Consider the following 23,393-nt stretch of genomic DNA (forward strand, 5'->3'; position numbering starts at 1 on the left):
TTTTCAGAGGGGTTTAATTTAATTACACCGACGCTTCTAATGTGAACTGGAGTAAAACTGGATCCAACCTTTTTTAACTTTAGACCAAAGCTTCAAACACCTGCTCCGTTTTTTACGTCTTCCTGCTTAAAGTCATTTACGCTTCTTCTCCACTGTGGTTTAAATATTTACCAGTGTTTTATTTCTGCTTTTTACGTCCATCTCTTTGTTTCCACTGGATTTCCAGCTGCAGCAACGACAAAAGAATCAACTTTATTACCTCTAGAGTCTGGATGACGATGATAAAAAGGCATTTTAATTCTTTTATTGTTATTAAAATCAGTAAGAATGTGAACTAAGGTCATTTTAAGGTAACGGGTTTTGCATAGTGTTGTAATTTAAATGCATTTCTAATAATGTGTGTGAAATATTTTGATTAAAAACATCTATTTTACATCTCAAGTGTGTTTTTTAGCCTCATAAAAGGTTTTTTTAATCATTTTTGGGGTTAATTTTAAACGTCCCGACAACTGTAATTACGTCAAATTTATTTATATATATATTAAAATAGATATAATGTTTTTTATGTTAAATTTCTATTCTAAAGAGTCCCTGCACACACAACAAAGCACCAATGGGCTCCTTCCTTTGGGATTGACTTTGGTAATCCACTGTAATAGACTTTACTATGAGAGGAGCTGGTACAGGGGCCAGTAGGTAAGTCTTTAAAACACTCTTTAATAAACTCTGGCTTCACTAACTACGCTGTTGCTGCTTTGTTGTGTGTGTAGGGACTCTTCTCATGCTGCTGCAGAGGTTTGCTGTTATTTTCAGCAGCATTAGTGGTTAAAAAAGACTTTTGAATGCCTTCAGCGTCCTGCCCCGAGCTAACCACTGTTAGCCACGTCCGGCTGTTAGCCACTCTCCTGGATTTCTCCGTTAATAGTTGATACACGGGCTTATTTGATGTAAGTAAGTAATGAAAAAGACCATGGGACGAAGAATTCATCTATCATCCAGCTTCAGCCTCTTGTCCCTGTCGGGGTCGTGGGGGGCTGGAGCCGATCCCAGCTTACATCAGGCGTGAGGCGGGGTCCACCCTGGACAGGACGCCAGTCTATCACAGGACACATAGAGACGAACAGAGACAGACAACCATACACACCTACGGGTGATTTAGAGTCATCAATGAACCGAACACCTGCACGTCTTTGGACTGTGGGAGGAAACCGGAGAACCCGGAGAAAACCCACGCAGACACGGGGAGAACATGCAAACTCCACACAGAAGGGCCCCAGCTGGGATTCGCAACCAGGAACCCTCTTGCTGTGAGGCGACAGTGCCAACCACCAAACCTCCGTGCCGCCTTTAAACCAATGAATGTGTGAATTCATTCAGCTGCACCACAAACATGGATCTCATTTGTGTTCCTCGCTCAGAGGTCTGGGTGAGTCCAGTCCACCTCCAGAGCGTTCCCCTGGGACTTTGGCCTGCGCGGTGTCTGTTACACAACCTGACCTTTGTGTCCTCCTCCTCCTCCTCCTCCTCCTCCCTTCCTCCCTTCTTCACACTCACGTCTGACTTCAGCCACATACCAAAACCAAAAGAGCTGCAACATAAATAACAAGCAAGGCCCGAACGCCACATACGACCAACATGAGACTGACAGGGACACGTGAGAGGAGCCTCAACATGCTGCTGTAAGCTTCACTGAGCTGCTGACGAACTCTTTTCTTTTATTTTTGGTAGGTTTTTCACTCGTTTTTGTTCGCAAACTTTAGCAAATCAAATAGCAGGTCACTGTTGGACGCAACCAGGAAAACTTCTGTCCCTGTTCTCCCTCCTCCTCTCAGTGAATAAGTGCAGGAAAAGGTGGTGAAACAATAACAATGGAACAGAAAAGATAATGTTTATAACAATAGAACCCTGGGTTTGGTGCACAGTACACATATGCCCACATGGACTCAGTGTTACGAGCTTTTACTTTGGTAAAAGTGTAAAAGTATTAGCATCTAAATGTGCTTAAAGTACAAAATATATAAGAATATTATATTATAATTATGGATTAATGTAAATATCACTTTAATGTTGCAGCTGATAAAGTTAGGGGTCATTTACTTTACTTTATATAAAGTATTTGTAGCTTATGTTATGTCAGAAAAGAGTCTTTGGCAAAGTGTATCGACCCGATCAAACATGTAGAACTTGTGAAATTGTTGTCGCCTGCACAGATCGACTGACCTCTGCCACTTAGACTTGGAACTCCTTCAAGGTCACCATGTGCCGTGGGACAACACTATAAAAGAATCTAGTAGGACGTTCATTCATTCATCTTCAACCGCTTATCCCGGGGTCGGGGTCGCGAGGGGGCTGGAGCTGATCCCAGCTGACATCGGGCGTGAGGCGGGGTCCACCCTGGACAGGACACCAGTCTATCACAGGACACATAGAGACGAACAGAGACAGACAACCATTCACACCTACGGGTGATTTAGAGTCATCAATGAACCGAACACCTGCACGTCTTTGGACTGTGGGAGGAAACCGGAGAACCCGGAGAAAACCCACGCAGACACGGGGAGAACATGCAAACTCCACACAGAAGCCCCCCAGCCGGGATTCGAACCACGAACCTTCTTGCTGTGAGGCCACATATCTGCTAAACTGACATTAAGCAAATAATGCTAACACGCTAAAATAAAACAGTGAGAATGACTCTAAAATAATATGAATAGAAAATGAAAAGTAAACAAACCTCTTAAACGTGTTTGACTTGAACGTCACCTGTACGCGGACGCACAAATGTTTATAATCGTCCAATAAATCAAACACGCATTGACAATAATGGATGGTTTACACGTAAAACCCATCCCATTGGTGCTTATTCAGCGATGAATGATGATTTCCACGAGGGCGTGAGGCCTGAAACCCTTTTTATTATGACAAATGTACAAGATCAGATCCATATGAAAGAACAGTAAAGTTAACAAAAAGGTAAGGAGCAGATGCAAACACCGGGGGCCGCTCGACTAGCATCTATACACAGTGGACAGGGTGTCGCTCATCATGAGGTAAATAGGAAACTCTGCTAACACTTCAGTCATTGGCACCCACTTCCTTTAATCCCCCTCTCTCTCTCAGCTACGCAGGTCTCGCTGAGATACATATGAATTAATTCTCGTCTCTGCGGAGAGTTTAAACAGCTTTACGTACAGCACGCGGACATCCACGTCCCTCTACTCGGACTCAACCCACCACACTCTATTATTACATTTGTAGAATCCCGTCCAGCTAAATCTAAACGCTAAATATTTGTGTACAGAGGCCCGAGTCACGCGTGCACCGCAAGCAGCACATAAAGGTTTCGTAGAGTCGTGTTTTGGCCGTCTACGGTTTGATAAATAGTGGTTTTTCCTCTGTGGAGACCATGCGGAGACTAATTTACAATATATTTTACACACAGGCTTCGTTCCTCTCTTAAATCGGATTCAGCTGTCCTAGATTTGTTTTGTTTTTTCCTAAGGTAATCCTCTCCCTCTCTCTCTCTCCCTCTCCCTCTCTCTACCCGGAGCTCGCTTGTGACATGCCTTTAGTAGGTCAGTGCATGCTTACTTGTGCGGTTTCGCTGCAAAACGACGCCATACGCAGAGTCCGTCCGCTCTAACGCAACCGCTCAGATCCTCAACAACATGCCAAAGTTTTCTGGTTTTGTCACAAACCAAACAAAACAACTGTTGTGCCAATATCACGTCCCTACAAAAGAAAACTATTAGAAACTCATGCAATCCCCCCGAAAACCTGCCCCATATATTTTTGTTCCATGATTTAAAAAAATGCCTCTAAATATATTACAGCGAGAAAACTACAGATATACACACAGACGGGGTCCGGCAGAGGTCAGCGAAGTCATTGGTTTGTGGTTTTTGCTGCACCGTTCGAAAACAGCATCCTGAATATTGCTTCAAAAACAAATTATTCCACTAAGTCGTCGTTGTTTTTCTCACGCTCTCGCTCTTAAACGTGAACGTCAGCGCGAGAAGAGCGTGATAAAAACAAACACAGGAGGCGTAACGAGGAACAAAGGAGGGGAACTTAGTGTTACTCGAGTTAACAAGAGCCACGGGTCTGCAGGTGTTTGACCCTTCAAGGACAATGTACAAAGAAAATAAGACACTTTACATTTCGCTCGAACGGACGACGAATAAAAGTTTAGATATACAAAAAAATACATTATTAAAAAACAAGAGAAGGTGACGTAAATGTAACGCAACAGAGCTGGACCGGGGCTGATTCAGGAGGGACGAGAGGAGACGTTAACTTCTTCTAACTTTTGTTTTTCCCCAAATGAACGTTAAAATAAAAAAACAGGGTTCACCTCCTCTGATACTGACGGCAGCACATAGTTAAAATAATTATATATGTTTACAATATACAAAAGCTACGCTAGCGTTTAACGAAGAAGGTTCAAGGGCCGCTCGGACAAATGAAGGCAGGAAAAACATCTCATCTCTCCATAAATTAGGTTTAAAATCAAAAACAGAAGAAAAGTTTGACATTTTGTGAAAAGTACGATTAGCCGGTTAGCTTAGCTTAGCTTAGCGCAAAGACTGGAAACGGGAGGGAAACGGCTAGCCTCGCTTTTCCCAAAAGCTAACAAAACTCCCTAATTAACACTTTATATCTCATCTGTTACATCTCTACAAGACTGGAAGTATAAAAGCAACGATGTGGCGTTAAATGGAGGGTGGCGTTTCTGCAAATTAACGTTTTTACGCAACAATGTTTGCGTAGTTGCGTCGTCTCACGTTGCCAGATCTACCTCCACAGCGCTGGAGTCTGGTCTGAGCACACGAGTTAGCATTTGTGGGATAGAGAAACAAAAACAAGCTCTGGCTTGTTTGCATTTCTTTAAACAAAATCACAATCGTTTTGAGCGGCGCTGAGCTCTGGGAGAGCGCTGAAGGTGCCCGGCATTCGGCACGTTTACCTCACCAGGGTTCCCGCAGTTTTCCAAGGACAAACTTTAATAACTTTCCCATGATTTTTCCAAAAAGGACCCACAAAAACATTTCAACAACAACTGACAAAGTATAACGCCACCACAGCTCAGAGCCACGGCGTATTACACGTTCACTTACTCAACATTATTCAGAGAAATGGGATTCAAACGTAGTTTCAGCTGAGAGGGAGAGACAGGACGGTACGCCCGCACATTGTGTCAATAAGACGCTTAAGTTACAGAAATATACGGATTACTGTAAACATTATTCTCCATTATGACTTTTGCAGGTCATCCATGACTGGGGGAACCCTGATCCCAGCGCTGCTCAGCTGATCCGACACTTTTTTTGTCTACTTACGGATTTACGGTCAAATTTTCATGCCACAAATGTATTAAAATGGTAAAAATGATTATATTAAGATATATCCCCAGACTTCCTGCCTATTAAAGCTAAAATGATGTACACTTACTTTAAATGCCCTCAGTAATTTATCCTGGGTGTTTCTGGTTAAAATAGTTTTTAAAAGACTCAAACAGACGGACGAGGAGCCCGGTTCTCTGGTCCTACAGGTAAAAAGCAGCTCCCCTGTAGCCAGGGATGGGAATCCAGGACCGGTAACAGATTAAAGTCCAGTACCTCTGAGTTTATCGGTTCCTTACATTGGCGTCGGAATGTTTTTCGGACGGACCTCGAACTCACGCGCTGCTGGAATCAACGTTGGTCCAGAGCGCGGCTTCATTTCATGATTCGAGACGACAACAGCGCAGCTTTTCAACGTCTGAGGGTGACGGTGAAGCCGAGTGAAGGTAGAAACACTGGCAATATGCTGACACATCTTTCTACACAACACCGCCACCGCGTCCCAAACGAGCGATCCAATTCTTTCTTTGACTAAAAGAAACAAAATTAGCACAAATACTCTCGTTTCATCTAAAGCGTTCAGACTCAGAGGTCATTAAAGGGAAATTCTGGCGTTAAAATCATCCCAGGGTCTTTTTACGGCACTTACGTTCATGAAATAAGCCGTAGAGACGGTAGAGATATCCAGGAGAGTCGCTAACAGCCGGACGTGGCTAACAGTGATTAGCTCGGGGCAGTACGATGAAGGCATTCAAAGGTCTTTTTTAACCACTAATGCTGCTGAAAATAACAGCAAACCTCTGCAGCAGCATGAGAAGAGTCCCTACACACACAACAAAACACCAATGGGCTCCTTCCTCTGGGATTGACTTTGCTAATCCACTTGAATGGACTTTACTATGAGAGGAGCTGGTACAGGGGCCAGCAGGTAAGTCTTTAAAACACTTAATAAACTCTGCTGCTTTGTTTTGTGTGTAGGGACTCTTCTCATGCTGCTGCAGAGGTTTGCTGTTATTTTCAGCAGCATTAGTGGTTAAAAAAGACCTTTGAATGCCTTCACCGTACTGCCCTGAGCTAATCACTGTTAGCCACGTCCAGCTGTTAGCGACAAACATCGGACTGATGAGCTGAATTGATGGCATCAATAAAACTGATCAGTTCTCTTCAATGTAAGATAAGCCCACTGGCTATAGCTTCGTATTCATGACACACACATGAGCATAAACACGCACTTTTCCTAAAATGTCAAACTTTTCCTTTGAGGGATAAAAATACAAAACCAGTACGCATTTAAAAAACAAAACAAAAAAAAACAAAATCAATTATGGAATGACTCATTTTTTTACTACAAAAATAATTAAAAGTCTCAGTTGTTTAAAACAGGCAGTCTTGAACCATCGAACAATGTCAGTGCCGGGTTTTCCATCAATGCAGACGAGGACAGGATGAATGTTGTGTGTAAGAAAATAAAAAACAGGGCAACGAGGACGTGAGAGGAGGCGTGAGTGACTCGTTGTTAGAGGGGGTTTGGCAGTGGAGCTGGACGACGCGGGGGGGTAAATCGACTGTTACCAAACAAATGAGAGTTGATATGTTGGTGCCCTTATGCGCAGAACAATCCCACAGGGACTGCATCACACTGGTGAGGGGGGGTCCAGTTCTTACTGTGGCGGAGACGAGGTCCAGATGACACGAGTAAAAAGGGTCGACGAGGAAGTGGTGGTGGTGAGAGGGGAGGGGAGGGGGGGGGGAGTAATAAAGTTAAGCAATATAAAAATACAATACCACAAAAAATGAAACAGTACACAATTTTTTGTTTGTTTTTTTACAAATCTTCGTTATTGCAGACGTAGTCCACCAGGTCTGTGACTCCTAACAGGTCGTCTTCGTCTTCCTCCTGCGGCGCCGCCATCTCTTGGCCGGGCAGACCGTTTGGTGCGGAGGCAGCGGCGGGTGTGACGCTGATGTTTTTGGGTGGCTCCACCTGTGGGGTGACGCCTGGGGCGGCGGCGGTGGCCGTGGCAGGCCGACTGACGAGCCCCTCTGGGCTCTTTATCGGGCTCTGTCCGTTGGTGGGCGGCGGCTCCACCGGGTTGCAGTCCGCCGCGTTTGTTCCCTTTGACTCCTCGTCCACCTTTTCAGGAGCTTTCGTCTCCTTCAGTTTCTCCTCCTGTTCCTTCTCCTTCTCCTTCTCTTCCTCTTCCTCGTCGTCGTCGTCGTCCGAGTCGATGCGGTTGACGCGTTTACGGACGGGGCGATCCTCCTCCGACGATTCGTCTGAGTCGTCGTCCGAGTCGTCGTCTTCAGAGGCTCTCCTGCGTTTAAGCGCGAGACGCCTGCGCCGCTGCCGGGAGTCTTCTTCTGAGGAGTCGGCTCTCCTCTTCACCCTCCGATCCCTCGGCTCCTCCTCGGAGTCTCTGGAGAAACTCGCTGGGGGAAGAAAAACGAGACCTTCAGCTGCATGTAGTTCAAAATTTAACCGCTATCTTACTGACAATCACCTCATTTATATATTTTATTTTTTAAAGCGTTGAATCAGCGGATTAAAGCCGAGCATCACTGATCCGACAAACAAAAAAACACCCCGCAGCTGCCTCCGTTCCCTTTTATCTTTAATAGGACTTATAAAGTGATTTCACGCTACAGGCATGACTGACTCACCTCCTCCCCAATAACACTTTGCATTGTGGCATCAAAACAAAGGTTCAAAATCAACCGTGTGTTCCTGACTCACCCTCGCTGTCGGAGCTGTCCTGAGGCCGCCTGGGTTTCAGTTTGGCCCGGTTGGTTTCTGCCTGGGAGCCGTCGGACTCGGACGTCTCGCAGTAGTTCACCTGCTTCTTCCTACTTCGCCGAGACCGCCGTCGACTCATGTCCAGGTCGCTGTCGCTGTACTCGCTGGAGCCTTCGGTCGCTGGACGCACGGGGAAAGTAGAGAGTGAAAGGTTTGGTTTGGCTAAAAACCGGAGTAATAATAATAATAATACACTTTATTTAAAGGCACCTTTCTGAGCACTCAAGGACACCGTACATTTGTTAAATACAGTGCGACACAAACAATAATAAAAATGTGGAGTAAACAAAAATGGGAATGGACTTGAACGCTAAGAGGAGGATTTTGAATTCAATGTGGAACTTGATTGGGAGCCAGTGGAGCTGTTGTAGGACGGGGGGATGTGGTCGGTGGACGGGGGTGATGTGGTCGGTGGACGGGGTCCTTGTGTTGATCGAGCAGCTGAGTTCTGGACTAACTGGAGTTCATGGAGGGATTTGTGAGCGACACCGGAGAGGAGAGAGTTGCAGTAATGGAGGCGAGAGGAGACAAGGCTATGAACAAGAGAAGAAGTGGTATGGGGGGGTGAGGGAGGGGCGGAGGCGGTTGATGTTGCGTAGGTGATAATATATGAGAGTGAAGTGAGTGAGTACTGTCGAGGATGACACCAGGACTCTTGACCTGTGGGGAGGGCGAGACGGTGGAGTTGTTGATGGTTATTAAGAAACTGTTGGTTTTGGAACCAATGAGGAGAACGTGGTTTTGTCACTGTTTAGTTTGAGAAAATTGGAGGAGAACCATGATTTTATGTCTGTTAGGCAGTCAGCAAGGGATGAGGGTGGGAGGGTGGAGGTGGGTTTACTGGAGAGGTAGAGTTGGGTGTCATCCGCATAACAGTGAATCCTCACCGTAGGACCTGAGCTATTGGATAATCACAGCATCATGAAGCTTCACAACCACAAACTATAGACCTGGAGCATTCAGGGGATGGGCGGCTACATTCGCAATAAAGTGTCCAATCGCCCAAAAATGACAACTTCATGATCTTATATCACAGCATGGGTTTTTCTGTGGTGCTCCCAAAAGTCTGGGTGTCTTGATGCGGGACTTTGGAGGCATTTTTGACCATTTCTGTCAATTCTTAAGTGGTAAAAAAAGGGTTAAATTTAGCACCAAATCAGTGCTTAACAACACACTAGCCTCCTGAGTCCATCCTGATCTCTGAGCTCTGTTGTATTTTACTCTCAGATCAGTCTGGTAACGTGCAGCGGAGAAATTTTGGAGCTGAGCAAACGTCCGATCGATTGGTTTTGAGGCTTTGAGGTTTAAGTGTGACGCAACGTGAAGCGACTGTTCAGTGTAAACAACATGGCGGCTTCCACGGATGAGATGAGCGCAACTGTCGAGCACGTTTTATCAGAATTAGAGAGGAAAAAAATGGCACTGGAGGCTTTTCCCGTATGCAAATATCCTCTACCCACATGTTGTTCACTTTCCGAGCCTCTACGCTGTTAGTACCTCACACGCTTCAGTGATCTGATTGGTTGGTTTGGCCCGTATGTTGGTGATAGACAGATGGTTTATCCAATCAGCAACCAGGATTTTCACCCCTTCCTAAAAGAATTAATCCATCTGGCGAAGTCAGGTTATAAAAACACAATAATTATTAAAGATTTATGACTAGAAAGACTAAAAACAGTGCGGAGCTGCATCTGAAATGAATCTTGGGCTCCCCTGCTTTAAGGTGATGTAGCTCACTTCTCTGTGGCGTCTACCTTTGACCTTCTATCTCCGCGTCCCCCCACCCTCACCCCTCTTAAAAATAGGGGGTTAACTAATTTTATCCGCGTACCTATTTCATCTTCATCTTCCTCATCCGTCTCCTCCTCTTCATCATCCGAGTACCCTCTCGGTCTTCGCCGCTTTCTGGAGCTTCGCAATTTTTTCGGTGGCTTCCTGGACCTCGAAGAAGTGTGGCGCTTACCGCTGCTGCCCGAGTCCGCCTCCGATTCAGCCTCCGAGTCGTTACCTGACACGACGAACTCTTCCTCTGAGCTGCAGCGGGGAAAAAAACAACAAAACGCTTTTTCAATATCTGATTTGACGGAGTTCAGTCGTGGTCAAACGTGCCGAAGAATCGGTGTGGGTTTGTACCTTTCACTGAGGCGAAACTCTTCCTCGCTCTCCTCCTCGTCCACCGTGCTGTCGCTGTCCAGGTCGTTGAGTCGCCGGCGTTTTTTCCTGCGCTGACCGGCGGACGGTCGAGGCGGGCAGCCGTTCTCCTTGCCCTCGTCTGCTTGAAGGATGACGGACATGTCTTTTCCCCCTCTGTGCCCCGTGATGTTCGCCATGTCTTTACCCCGACCAGCTCCTGTTAGAAACAACACCTCGCATCATTCTCTCGGACCTCAAAGGAAAAGTTTTTCGTCACACGAGGAGATCAACACTTCTCTCCTCTGTTGCTCTTCACAGGGTTTCTTCCATTTTTCCCCTCATAAAAAGGTTTAATTCAGATATATTAGTTTTTCTGAGGGTTTACTTTCAATGTATCTTTATTATGTCACTACGTTTACATTCCTACGCTTTTTCCAAAGTCAAATTCAAGAACTTTTCAAGCATTTTAATGAGCATTTCTGAAGCTTTTGTAGCAATTTTACAGTTAAAGGGTAAATTACATATTTATATTAAAGGTTCTAATGTTCACACCAGCTCATCTACGAGGTGCACAGAGAGAGAGAGAGAGAGAGAGAGAGAGAGAGAGAGAGAGAGACAGAGGGAGAGAGAGAGAGAGACAGAGACAGAGGGAGAGAGAGAGAGAGACAGAGACAGAGCGAGAGATAGAGAGAGGGAGAGAGAGACAGAGAGAGAGACAGAGAGCGAGAGATAGAGAGACAGAGAGCGAGAGATAGAGAGACAAAGAGTGAGAGATAGAGAGCGAGAGACAGAGAGACAGAGAGAGACAGAGAGCGAAAGATAGAGAGACAGAGAGCGAATGAGAGAGAGTGACACAGAGAGAGAGAGAGAGAGACAGAGAGCGAGAGAGACAGAGAGCGAGAGATAGAGAGACAGAGAGAGACAGAGAGACAGAGAGAGAGAGACAGAGAGTGAGAGATAGAGAGAGAGAGAGGGAGAGAGAGGGAGAGAGCGAGAGATAGAGAGACAGAGAGAGAGAATGAGAGAGAGACAGAGAACGAGAGACAGAGAGAGAGAGAGAGAGAGAGAGAGCAGGAGACGCCTGTGTGCTGGGTTTGGTCTAGTTTTGTGCTGCTGCAGCTTTAACGTGACTTTCCCGTCCCGTACCTCCGCCCTCCGCTTCTTTGATGTCTTCCTCGATCGCCTCCTCGATCGCCTCGTCGAATTCATCAAATCTGCAACATTGTCGTTCACAAGAGCAAGAATTACATTTTACATGTGCTACAAAACATCGTACTTCATTAGTTCAGCTGTTGTTTTTTTCTGAATATCAAATAAAAAAATAAAAAATCTAACTCCAGGGATTCAGCACAAGATCTTTAACATATAACAGTAATTAGTTGCATCACTACAGTTATACTGTATGAATACAATACTGCAGTGTGTGTTAATGTTAAATGTTCAGACCTGTAGCTGATGGATTTCTTCGTCCTCGTTGACCTTCGACCCCAGCTCTTACTCCGCTTCGCTTCCTTCTTCTCTTTGATGATGATCTCGGGTTTGACTTCCTCCTCCTCCACCTGAGAGCAGTCGTTTATCGTCATTTATCGTTTACAAACGTCAGCAGGAGAATGATGAACCACGTCACATCCTGTACTTACTGAAGGCGTGATGATGTTTTCTAGACTGATCCCAACATAGATGAGGCGTTCTTTCCTGGAGGAGGAAACACACAGGAAGTGTCAAAGCAATGAACGTTTATACTCTTCACTGTTTGTTAAATAATCATCATGAGTGTTTGGATGCTTTTACTGTGAAGGAGCAGAAATTTCACAGTAAAAGCTGTGATTAAAGTGATCGAAATGATAAAAGAAATCCAGTATGACGCCACGAAAGCAAGTCTAATACATCTTAAAATAGCTAATCAATAAATACATTTATATAGTAAAATAATAAGATTGTGAAACAAGGAACAACAGCTGTTGCGGAGTGTGCACTTTTTCAACGACGTGCACAAACGTCTCACCTTCTCTCGGCTCGTTCCTTCTTTTTCAAAGCAGCGTCGAGGTTCAGGAGCTGCTCCTCTAACTTGTCGCAGAGCAGCTTCTGCAGAGGGGGAGACATTAAAGCGTATCATTATCGTGCTTCCTTTGTTTCTTCTTTAGTGTTTGGCTGCTCTGACTGATACGTACGTGCTGACAGGGCGGACAGAACCACTCTCCGTCGGGGATGATCATGAGGGGAGGCCTCAGGCAGGCCGTGTGGTACCCGCTGTCACACGAATCACACAGCAAGATCTGCAAAGGAGATGCCGACGGATGTTAACCATAAACAGTTAAACGCTTGTGACATATATTAAAAACTTTAAATACATGTTTGTACAATGATGAGATGATGTGAGGACCCACCAGCTCCGGGTGATTCGGAAGACCGCAATGTTTGCAGGGGTCGTCATTCGGAGGCAGGTCGTCGTCCGAGGACGTGGAGGAGTCCGAGCTCCGTCTCTCTCGGTGACGGTTGCGCCTCTTTCTGCTTCTCTCCACCTTGTAGTCCTCGTCGCTGTCGTCCTCTTCCTCGGTCTCGTCCTCCTCGCTGGACTCCTCGTCGCTGTTGTCCTCGTCGTCTTCAGAGCCTTTCTTTTTACGGCGCGTTCGCGTGTTGGACCACCGAACCCTCCGCCTCTTTCTCCCCTTAAAGAAGAACAACGTGTTTAAGGACAGTTCAGTAAAATCCTTTGCGCTTACAACGTAGATTACTGATCCCTCTGGTATGGTTCTTCTATTTATGCCATTTACCGTATTCTCCGCACTATAAGGCGCAGCACATTATAAGTCGCATAGAACAGACGCTACAGTGGAGGCTGGGGTTACGTTCTGCATCCATTAGATGGAGCTGCGCTAAAGGGAACGTCAACAAAACAGTCAGGGGAGGTCGTCTTGTTGCTTCCTCCACTTCGGCACCATTGATTGGTTCATGTTCAACTCTCTGGCTGCTGCTCTGTTCCCGTGTTCTACTGCGTGACTAATGGCCTTGAGTGTAAACTCTGCGTCGTAAGCGTGTCTCTTAACAGGAGCCATTTTGGGCTCTTTACACAAACACACACATGGAAATGAAACGGCACGCTTCACGCAGTCGTACATCTCAACATGCACCGCACGTTACTTCTTCTACGGGGGAAAATAGAGTCGGCGGCTGCTCACCGTAGTTGGAGACCTGTTGTGGCTCAATATTGGTCCATATATAAGGAGCACCGGGTTATAAGGCGCACTGTCGGCTTTTGTTAGTGAAGGTTTTTAAGTGCGCCCTATAGTGCGGAAAATACGGTAATAGAGACGCAAATGGTGCACACACAATCTTACCTTAGGTTTGGGCTGCCCCTCCTGATCCTGAGCCTTTTTCTCTCTTGGTTTCTTTTGAACAGCTTTCACCTCCTCCTCCTCCTCCTCTTCCTCCTCCTCCCCGTCTTTTTCCTTCTCGCCCTCGTCGTCGCCGTGCTTCTCAGCCGGCGACTTCTCCTGCTTCCTGTCGTGGATCTGCACCACCTTGGACGTGGGTCTGGAGATCCTCGGCGATCTCCGGAGGGACCTCCCCGTGTTGGTATCGGACTCTGAGTCCGCTTGTCTCTCCTCTCTCTGCAGCTGTGCTTTCCTGCGATGGCCCCGGGGCTTCATTTTCAGACGGGAAACCCTCGACGGAGCGCCGCCGCCGTTCGCCACCTCCTTCTTCGGCGCAGAGTCCTCCTCTTCGCTTTTGCTTTTACTCCCCTCGTCGGCGGGCTCTTTGGTACACGGTTCTTTGCCGGGGGGCTCGGCTTTCTCCGTTTCGCTCGAGGATTTGCCGTCGGGTTCTTTGGTCACACTTCGGTGACCGGATTCTGTCGTTTTAGTCGAGGCTTCGCTCTCGTTATTATCGCGTTTCTTCTCTTGTGTTTCGTCTGTTTTTGAGAGTTTATCTGTTGTGGAATCATCTTTATTTTCCGTAGTTTCACCTTTTTCCTTGACTGTGTCCTTATTTTCATTGACTTTGTCCTTATTTTCCTTGACCGTGTCCTTTTTCTTTTCCTTGATTTTGTCTTTATTTCCACTGTTTGTATCTTGATTTTCATTGACTGTGTCCTTTTTAGTTTCCTTGACTGTATCTTTTTTATTCTCATTGACCGTGTCTTTCACATTTTCATTGACCGTGTCTTTTTTCTTTTCCTTGATTTGGTCTTTATTTTCATTGACTGTGTCCTTTTTAGTTTCCTTGACTGTATCTTTTTTCTTTTCCGTGTCTTTCACATTTTCATTGACCGTGTCTTTTTTCTTTTCCTTGATTTGGTCTTTATTTTCATTGACTGTGTCCTTTTTAGTTTCCTTGACTGTGTCTTTTTTCTTTTCCGTGTCTTTCACATTTTCATTGACTGCGTCTTTTTTCTTTTCTGTGTCTTTTACATTTTCATTGACTGCGTCTTTTTTCTTTTCTGTGTCTTTTACATTTTCTTTGACTGCGTCTTTTTTCTTCTCTGTGTCTTTTACATTTTCATTGACTGCGTCTTTTTTCTTTTGCGTGTCTTTTACATTTTCATTGACTGCGTCTTTTTTCTTTTCCTTTTCCGAGTCTTTTACATTTTCATTGACTGTGTCTTTTTTCTTTTGCGTGTCTTTTACATTTTCATTGACTGCGTCTTTCTTCTTTTCCGTATCTTTTACATTTTCATTGACTGCATCTTTTTTCTTTTCCTTTAGATTTTCATTGACTGCATCTTTTTTCTTTTCCTTTTCCGAGTCTTTTACATTTTCATTGACTGTGTCTTTTTTCTTTTCCAGATCTTTTACATTTTCATTGACTGCATCTTTTTTCTTTTCCTTTTCCGAGTCTTTTACATTTTCATTGACTGGGTCTTTTACATTTTCATTGACTGCATCTTTTTTCTTTTCCTTCTCAGCATCTTTTTGACTTCCTGACGACGGACGCTCTGCCTCCATTTTCTCAGACTGTCCTTCAGACGCCTGTTCCTGCTCTTTTTCTGGTCTTCCTGGTTTTTTATCGGCTCCTTTGGAGACGCCCGTCTTCTCTACAGCGCCGGACGTTTTCTCTTTCCCTTCAGATGCTTCTTCTGACGTCTTACGCGCAACCAAGTGCTTCTCAGTTTTGTCGCCCTCTTGCGGTTTTGTCGCGTTGGGTTTAATGGCCACTGCTTCTTCCTCCGTAGGCGCCACCGCAGAGTCGCCCGTCTTGGAGACGTGATGTATCGTACCGTCTTCACAGTTGACCGTTTTCTTAACATCGTCAGGCTTTTGAGTCTTGTCCATCTTTTCTGTGTCGGCGGCCTTATCTCGCTTCCTCTCTGCATCTTGGACGTTTTCTTGCTTCTCGACAGATTTACATGATTTGTTGTCGAGCTTTTTAATCACGGACGACTCCGGACTCTCAGATTTCTCGCCGATAATCGGTTTGTCTGCCTTCTTGAGCACCGTAGGACTTTGCGTGGCTTCTTGGCTCTCTGTCTTGTCGCTTTCTTTCAGTATTTCTGTCTTTTTAATCACTGACGGTGCTTTTCCAGAGTCGAAAGACTTCCTTGCGGGATCTTCGTCTTTTGTTTTGACGACTCCCGGCTTTTCTTTCGGCGCCGATTTATCTGATTTCTCTACGTTAGCCTCCCGTGTTGCTTCTTTAGCATCACTCCTTCCTGTTTTCTTCATGTCTGCTATACTTTCTTGCATCTTGGTTTCTTGAGTCTTACTTGACTCAGGCGCGTCGACACTCACTGATTTTTCCTCTGACTCTTTTGATTCCTTGTGCGTTACTTTCTCCGACTCACCACCAGCTGTTAATGTTTTATCTGTTTTCTTTGAGGTCTCCTCTTCTGTACGAGACGCTGCTGGTTTGGATCCTTTAGTTTCTTCACGCTCTTCATGATTAGTCGGCTTCTTCTCAGGCGCATTATTGACGTCTTTAGGCAAAGGCGGCGATTCTTTCGAAGACTCGTTTGCGTCTTTCTTTTCTGTTGATTTGGTGCTTTTCTTTTCTGCCTGCACATCTGGGCTTTTCTTGCCAGAGTCTGCTTGGTTTGATGGGATTCTCTTCTCCTCTTGGACGTTCTCTGCAACGCAAGCTTCATCTATTTTACCTTTCTTATCCTCCTTGATTGTGGCTGGAGAGTCTCTCTTTTCTTTCGGTTCAGCCGTCTGCTCTTTGTCGACGGCGTCGCACCAAGGACTCTGGAGGACTTTCCCTGATGTCGGCTGAACTTCCCCATTAACATGATCGTTTACACTCTGTGCTTTCTTGGTCTGTTCAGGAGGAGAGGCGGCTTTAGGAGCTTCCTTGACTTGAGAAACCGACGGGTTTTGCACAATGATGCCACTGTTTTTCTCAAAGTCTTCACTGAACTTCATCCCTCTTTTCTTCAGAGGGATTTTGGCCTGCTGGTCATTCTTCAGAGCTTGTTGAATCTCCTCTGCGCTGCTCTTCTTGGCCTCCCCTCCCTTTTCTGCCTTTACTGATATGAGTGGCGTCTCAGAGGCGGGTTCGCTTGTTGCTGTGCTTGATTTAGTCTCTGACACCTCCATCGGCTCTTCTTTGATGCTCTGGGCTTTTGTACCAACACTGAGATCCGCCGCAGGCTTCTCTGAATTGAGCTCTGCGTCAGTTTTGCCTTCAATGACGCCGTTCAGGGACAACTTTGCCTCGGACGCTTCTGATTTTACGTCGTCTTTCTGCGTTTCTTTTTCATTATTCTCCGTCTTTGGGGAGACTGGACAGACAACCTTGTTGGAGTCTTTGTTCTCTTCATCTGACGTGTCCTCGTCAATTTTTTTAACTTCACCTGAAATGTAAATATAACATAAACGATTAAATGACGGCAATGAATGAAGGGAATCTTTCATTTGGTTTGGTGCCACATGGTGGGTTTCCTTAATGCCAGTTATGTCTCAAATTGAATTTTAGTTGAAGTGGACAAGAGGAGTGAATGGTTTGGCACACAGTACACTTTTTTCTGATGCCATAATGGGCAGTTACATTTTGCACAGTGTTGGTTGGTTTGTTTCGTTTCTGCTTCTTAAATGTGAATGTTTTCTAGTTTTTTACCTCCTCTTTGACAGTTAACCGAATATTTTTGACTTGTGGACAAAACAAGACATTTGAGGTCATATTGGACTTCGGGGACCCATAATTTTTCACCATTTTCTGATGTTTTGGAGACCAAACAACCAATATGTTGATCGAGTAAATGATCGACTCATGTAAATAACTGTTAGTGGCAGCCCTAATAAAAACGTGTAAACAGTAATTTAGTTACCGTCTTCTGTTTTCTCTTTGCCCTCTTCACCGTCAGGTTTGGATTCCTGATCTTTTTTTAACAGCGCGGGGTCGATCTGTGTCTTCAGCAGAGCCACAATCTCAGCCAAGTCATTTCTATCTCTACAGGAAGAAAAGAGAGCATACATTTAATAAGTCACACACTTCTATCGGAAGCATTAGCATTTACATTTCATATCACTGAAGTTGCAGCGTATTTGTTCAACTAAAAACAGTCCCGCTTACTTGACGATGCACTTCCACGACGACCCGTCCAAGTCGTCCTGTTCCTCCAAATAAACGCGCACGTTGTCGTCCTGGTCCAGTTGAAACCAATACATCTGACCGTCTTTGTCCCGGCCGATCGGCTGCAGGCGCATCTTATCTGGGTCCTCCTCATTGATGGCGGTCTTGAACTTCACATTATCATCAAACTGACATTCGCACAAATACTGGAGGAGGAAGAAGCAGAAGAAGAAAGGCAGAGAAAGTTAAGAACATCTATCACTTATCACTCATGATGCACTTAAAAATGGGGAAAAAAGGAAAATATTCATCTCATCTTCAGCCTCTTATCTGGGGTCGGGTCTCAGGGGCAGCAGCTCCAGCAGGGGACCCCAAACTTCCCTTTCCCGGGCCACATTAACCAGCTCTAACTGGGGGATCCCAGCTGGAGGAGCCACCGCCGTAGGCCTGGTGCTCGTACACGTGCGCACGCTAATACACATGCAAACGTGCTTTACAAAAGCCCACCTCTCCCAAACGGGCCGTGGACGGCAAGTTCACCAAGTGGTACGGTTGCACTCACACTGGTCAAACGAACTAGACTTTAGCCGTAAAACCTGTTTGGGCACGGAATGGATGGACAGTGGGAGCGCGACCTTAACTCTGTCTGAACACTTTAAAGCCGCAGTAAATACACTATTAAAATATGCGAGGAAACAACAACTGCCACTCTAAAAAGCAAGAACTAAAAAAGCTAAACAGCGTGCTTACTTTAAGTATCCCCGTCTTGCACTCGGTCGGCAGCTCCTTGTATCCTTTTTGTTCCAGTTCCCACGCCCAGGTTGTGTTGAACTCTTGACATACCTGCAAGAAAAATGAGACGTTTAAAATCCGCATTAAACACATTTAATCTGAAATCATCCACTTGTTCTCTTGTTGTCTGCTCGGTGGATTGTTGTCGTTATAAAGTCTGTTCCAATCTGGTTTGTAGATGACGTCAAAAATCGACTCTTAATGATGTGCGATTCATTTAAATGACCTCTCACCAACTGTGTTATGCTAAGTTATGGAAAACTCCACAAATTGCCGCCTCACAACAAACACTAAATTGAAATCAGCACTTTTCTGACAGCCTCCGCAGCTCAAATCGACACATTATGTTCCAGTTGGTTCTGGTATCGTCTCCACATGGTGAGGAGAAATCATGACCCCAGACCCTTGATGACAGGAATTATACGCAGGGTTTTTAAACGGGCTGCAGACTGCGGAGTGCCTCGTGACGGCTTTAATGTGATCTCCAGATACGTTTCCACATTTTAAAAAGCAGCATAAATCAATATTATTCTTATTAACAATGGATCAGAGAGACTAATGTGAAAGAAAGCCACAGAAAATCCTCCCTCAGCTCTTTGTTTTGGTTTTACAGCCCACAACTAAATCTATCTTTTAGAAACAGCAAGGAAAAGAGCTCGCTGCACACAACCTGCCCACCACTTAACAGCAGGCTGACTCAGTTATGAAGTCATGAGCACAGACACGTCCACAGATGTCGGGCGCTCATGGACAAAAGTGTTAAAACACACCTCACAAAGAAGTTCTCTCAGGGCGCACTCCCACTGTGCCTCTGTCCCGTGCCCCGTGCTTTAGGGTCCTTGTCCCCTCCTCCAGGCCCGTTTGTACTCACACTACCTGGGCCTCGGCGAATGCTTCTTGCTGCCTATACGTCATCACGCCGTAACACGTCACACGCATTGATGACGTCATGGCGATGCGTGGCTTTGTTTCCAGATCTTTCCGTAGACCTCTGAGTTTTTGTGCGTCTTGTCGACTGTTTTTGAATCTTTTCATCGACCAAATCTGCAGTAAACACTCCACCTCCGCATCACACCAACGTGAACCTTTCGCCGCCATACAGAGGCTTCAGGTCCGTCAGACACTGATTATAAACTCCCCGGCCACTTTATTAGGTCCTTCTTTATCAGCTCCAACCAGTCGGGCCATTCTCCTCTGACCTCTGGCTAAAATGAAGCGTTTGTGCCCACAGAACTGCAGCTCACTGGATCTTTCCTCTTTTTGGGACCATTCTCTGTAAAAACCCTAGAGATGGTTGTGGGTGAAAATCCCAGTAGATCAGCAATTTGTGAAACCATCAGACCAACAACCACACCACGTTCAACGTCACTTCAATCACTTCTCTTCCTAGTTCTGATGCAGCACATCCTCTTCACCACGTCTACATGCCTGAATGCACTGAGTCGCTGGCGTGTGGTTGGCTGATTAGAAATGTACCTGATAGAGTGGAACTTGTAGCCTGATGTTAACGCAGCTGCAGGGCTCACGTTTAGGCAGCGGCACTATCTTCTTCCTCTGCTTACACACTGATGCTGTCTTATCCGTCACGCTGTTGCTGTTTAGCCTCTTACATGTTGATATGGCGACACATCTGGTCAAAATTCAGCCGCACGCTCTCAAACTTTGGTCGCAGTGTGGAGCCCTGCGTGACCTCCTATCACCGGTCAGTCAGGTTGTGTGAAAACAAGACACCAAGTTGTGTTGTGTGCATAGAAACGTAGCTTTGGCGACTAGCTTGAGAACACAGGGACGCATTTATCAGCTGAGGAGTCCGATTTTTAGTCGTTAGTTGGCGAAGACCACAAGAAAGAGTGAATATTGAACTTATATTCATCAGACGTCCACAAAGAGTGACTCTAAATGAATAATAATGTCGTAAACGGACCGACACAGTCATCGTATGATTCTTCTTTTACACTTGTGCTGTGTAAATAAATATAATAAGTCATACTTATTAATTTACCTTTACTAGATACTTCTCCCATCTGTCCGCTGACACTGACTTGCCGATCTTTCTCAGCAGCTTGATGTGAAGATCAACCAGCAGCTTTGGAACTGAGGAAACATCACAAAGACATGCACGCGTGATTTAAAACACAGTTAGCAGAACAAACACGCGCAGTCTGTGGACATATTGGATTTGCACATTATCACCATCATCAGGTTAAAAAGCAGACGTGTGATTGTGAAAATACCTTTAAAAACACAACCAGACGCTGGGAAACAGGTCAAACCGACAACCAAGACAAAGACGTGCGGACAGGATTCACCGTAAAACAAAACATGAAAACACTAAAAACTGAGCGACGTAATCTGGTAAAAACATATTAAAATGATGAAGTTCTTGTAATCCCAAAGTTAAGGTGGTAAATAAGCGAGTCGTGTTTGCACACAGGTGCGTTAGAAAGCATTAAACACAGTTGTTAAACTTTATTAAAGTGTGGGAAGAGCTGAGCAGAGATTAAAGCGCGATCTACGAGGAGGAGGAAGAGAGTGATCGCATGTGACTGTGTGGCACGTCCAGCTGGGAGGAGGCCTCGGGGAAGACCCAGGACCAGGTGGAGAGATTAGATCTCCACACTGGCCTGGGAACGCCTCAGGATCCCCCAGTTAGAGCTGGTTAATGTGGCCCGGGAAAGGGAAGTTTGGGGTCCCCTGCTAAAGCTGCTGCCCCCGAGACCCGACCCCGGATAAGAGGCTGAAGATGAGATGAGATGTAACCGTGTGGTTTCATTTATCCAGGTGAGTAAAAACACCCAGACGTCGGCGAATAAGAGCAAAAACTCCAGATATAAACATTATTGTCTTGTTTTCCGGTTCACAGCGCAGTCGAGTATTTAAATCATGATCATCACATTAACTGCAGGCAACATTATTGATGATTCATCAATTTTGCACAAGTTAAATTAACATTACATTGCATTAATGACAAGTTAACACTTAAAAACACCTTTTTTCTGTGTGTTTATTTACTGATACTGGTGGACAGCTCTTTAATAACATGCCCATGTATAAACTTGGTGCAGATAAGAAAGGGTTCTTATTAAAATATGATAAAAAAATACAAATATCTCTGCAGTTGAGGTAAATAAATGCCACTAATTGAGAATTTAATGTATTAACACAGCTGCACTTACAGAGCTGACACCGTGTCCAGTGATGGTGTCCCTAACAGCAACATAACACACTGGCTTTTATTATGAAATACAGATTTATGGCTGTAAAATAAGTATTTGGAGCATTGTGGAGTATTTCTCCAAAATGGCCACTGGAAATAATGTCGTTGGAAGGTCGATTGTACAACATGAATTTTCAGAATAAAAGAATATGAACGGGCCGATGATTAAAACACGTGTGGTGGGTTTTTAAAAAGCAGCTCATGTCGAAATGTGGCGAGAAATATTAAAACACTCAATCAGGAAGACTTCGGACGGGAGTGCGCATGCGCAGAGCAGACAGGAATAGTCAGGGTATCTAGAATAAGCAACACAACCGGAAGTAGAACGACTTTACCTTTAAATACAAAATAAAAGGTTAATTAATGAATAGTAAATAATAATAATATATACATGTTTAAAATGGCATTTGCCTCCTGTTTGGAATTAAGTGATTTAAGTGTTAATGTTCAGATTTACGTTTAATCATCATGTGATGTATTTTTTAATATTAGTATTATATTATGTTTATTATCATGTTATGTCATTTGCACTTTACTCCTTAGTCTTTATTTTCTATATTACACCTCTCATTTTATATCTTATTTTGAATTATTATCTTATATTGTTACATTTTATCTCATTTTTTATATTATATATATTTATTGATTTCTTATAGTTATCTTATTTTGTAAATTGCTATCTCGTTACTTTTTTCTTACTTTGATATTTACATCTCATCTTGCATATTTTTGTTATTTTTATCTTATTTTAAATTGTTATCTTATATTGGTGTATTATATCTAATTTTAAATTATAATATTATATTGTTGTATTATATCTAATTTTTCAATTCTTGTTTTGTTATTTTAACCTTATTTTATATTGTTTCTGTAACTCTTACTTAAATTTGGAGAAATCTGGAACAAGAATTTCCTTTGGTAAAAATCAAAGTTATTTATATTTCTTGTTATTTACTTTACTGTGGGTTTAATTTAAATACTTTTATCATGTGAAGCTCTTCAGGACTTTGTCTGTAAAAAGGTGCTATAACAAATAAACGCATTATTATTAAGTTATAAACAAAAACTCGTGTAATAAAGATAAATATCAGTGTTTATATTCACAATTTTGAGCGCCAAAATGGCTTTATTTTGAAATCCTCCACCGGATGTCCTCGCCGTTAACATGGGTAGCTTAACGGAAGCTGAGAAAAATTAAAAACCTATTCAAAAAGCTACAAAAGTGAGAGAAAAGCTCGACTAAATCGGTGTGTTCGCGCATGAATAATCGGTTAATCGAGCACAGACACATTTTCCACCTCGAGTAAAACCCGCGGGACGGATTTAAGTTAAACTAAAGTGAAGAAGAAGAAGATAAAACAACACAATAACACACGACGTGCTAACGGAGCTGCTAGCCCCATTATCGCCTCTCCTCCTGCCGTTAACCGTTGGCTGTTTTCCCGCTCTTACCGGAGGATGTGTCCCGCAGATATCGCTCCAGCTGCGGGAAGGTGAGCTCCGGTAAGTCCAACAACGCCCCGTACCGCTCCAGGAAGGAGCAAATCACGGCGTAATTCGGACACAAACCGGGGGAAGAACTCGCCGTTGCCGCCGGAGCAGCCAT

General features: G+C 44.5%; 1 protein-coding gene across 1 annotated transcript; it reads right to left on the reverse strand.

Moving 5' to 3' along the window:
- Nucleotides 1-6,340: 6,340 nt before the first annotated feature.
- Nucleotides 6,341-23,393, reverse strand: rsf1b.1 (remodeling and spacing factor 1b, tandem duplicate 1; the record flags this gene model as incomplete). Its single annotated transcript, XM_083927496.1, has 16 exons — nucleotides 6,341-7,772; nucleotides 8,077-8,256; nucleotides 9,968-10,170; nucleotides 10,270-10,486; nucleotides 11,416-11,483; nucleotides 11,716-11,828; nucleotides 11,910-11,964; nucleotides 12,275-12,354; nucleotides 12,441-12,545; nucleotides 12,657-12,938; nucleotides 13,608-17,059; nucleotides 17,534-17,655; nucleotides 17,779-17,984; nucleotides 18,529-18,621; nucleotides 20,573-20,664; nucleotides 23,240-23,393. The coding sequence occupies 16 exons, from the start codon at nucleotides 23,391-23,393 to the stop codon at nucleotides 7,168-7,170; spliced, it is 6,027 nt and encodes a 2,008-aa protein (XP_083783622.1). The 3' UTR covers nucleotides 6,341-7,167.

Source organism: Echiichthys vipera, assembly GCF_963691815.1.
Source record: "Echiichthys vipera genome assembly, chromosome: 14".
Taxonomy (NCBI): Eukaryota; Metazoa; Chordata; class Actinopteri; order Perciformes; family Trachinidae; genus Echiichthys; species Echiichthys vipera.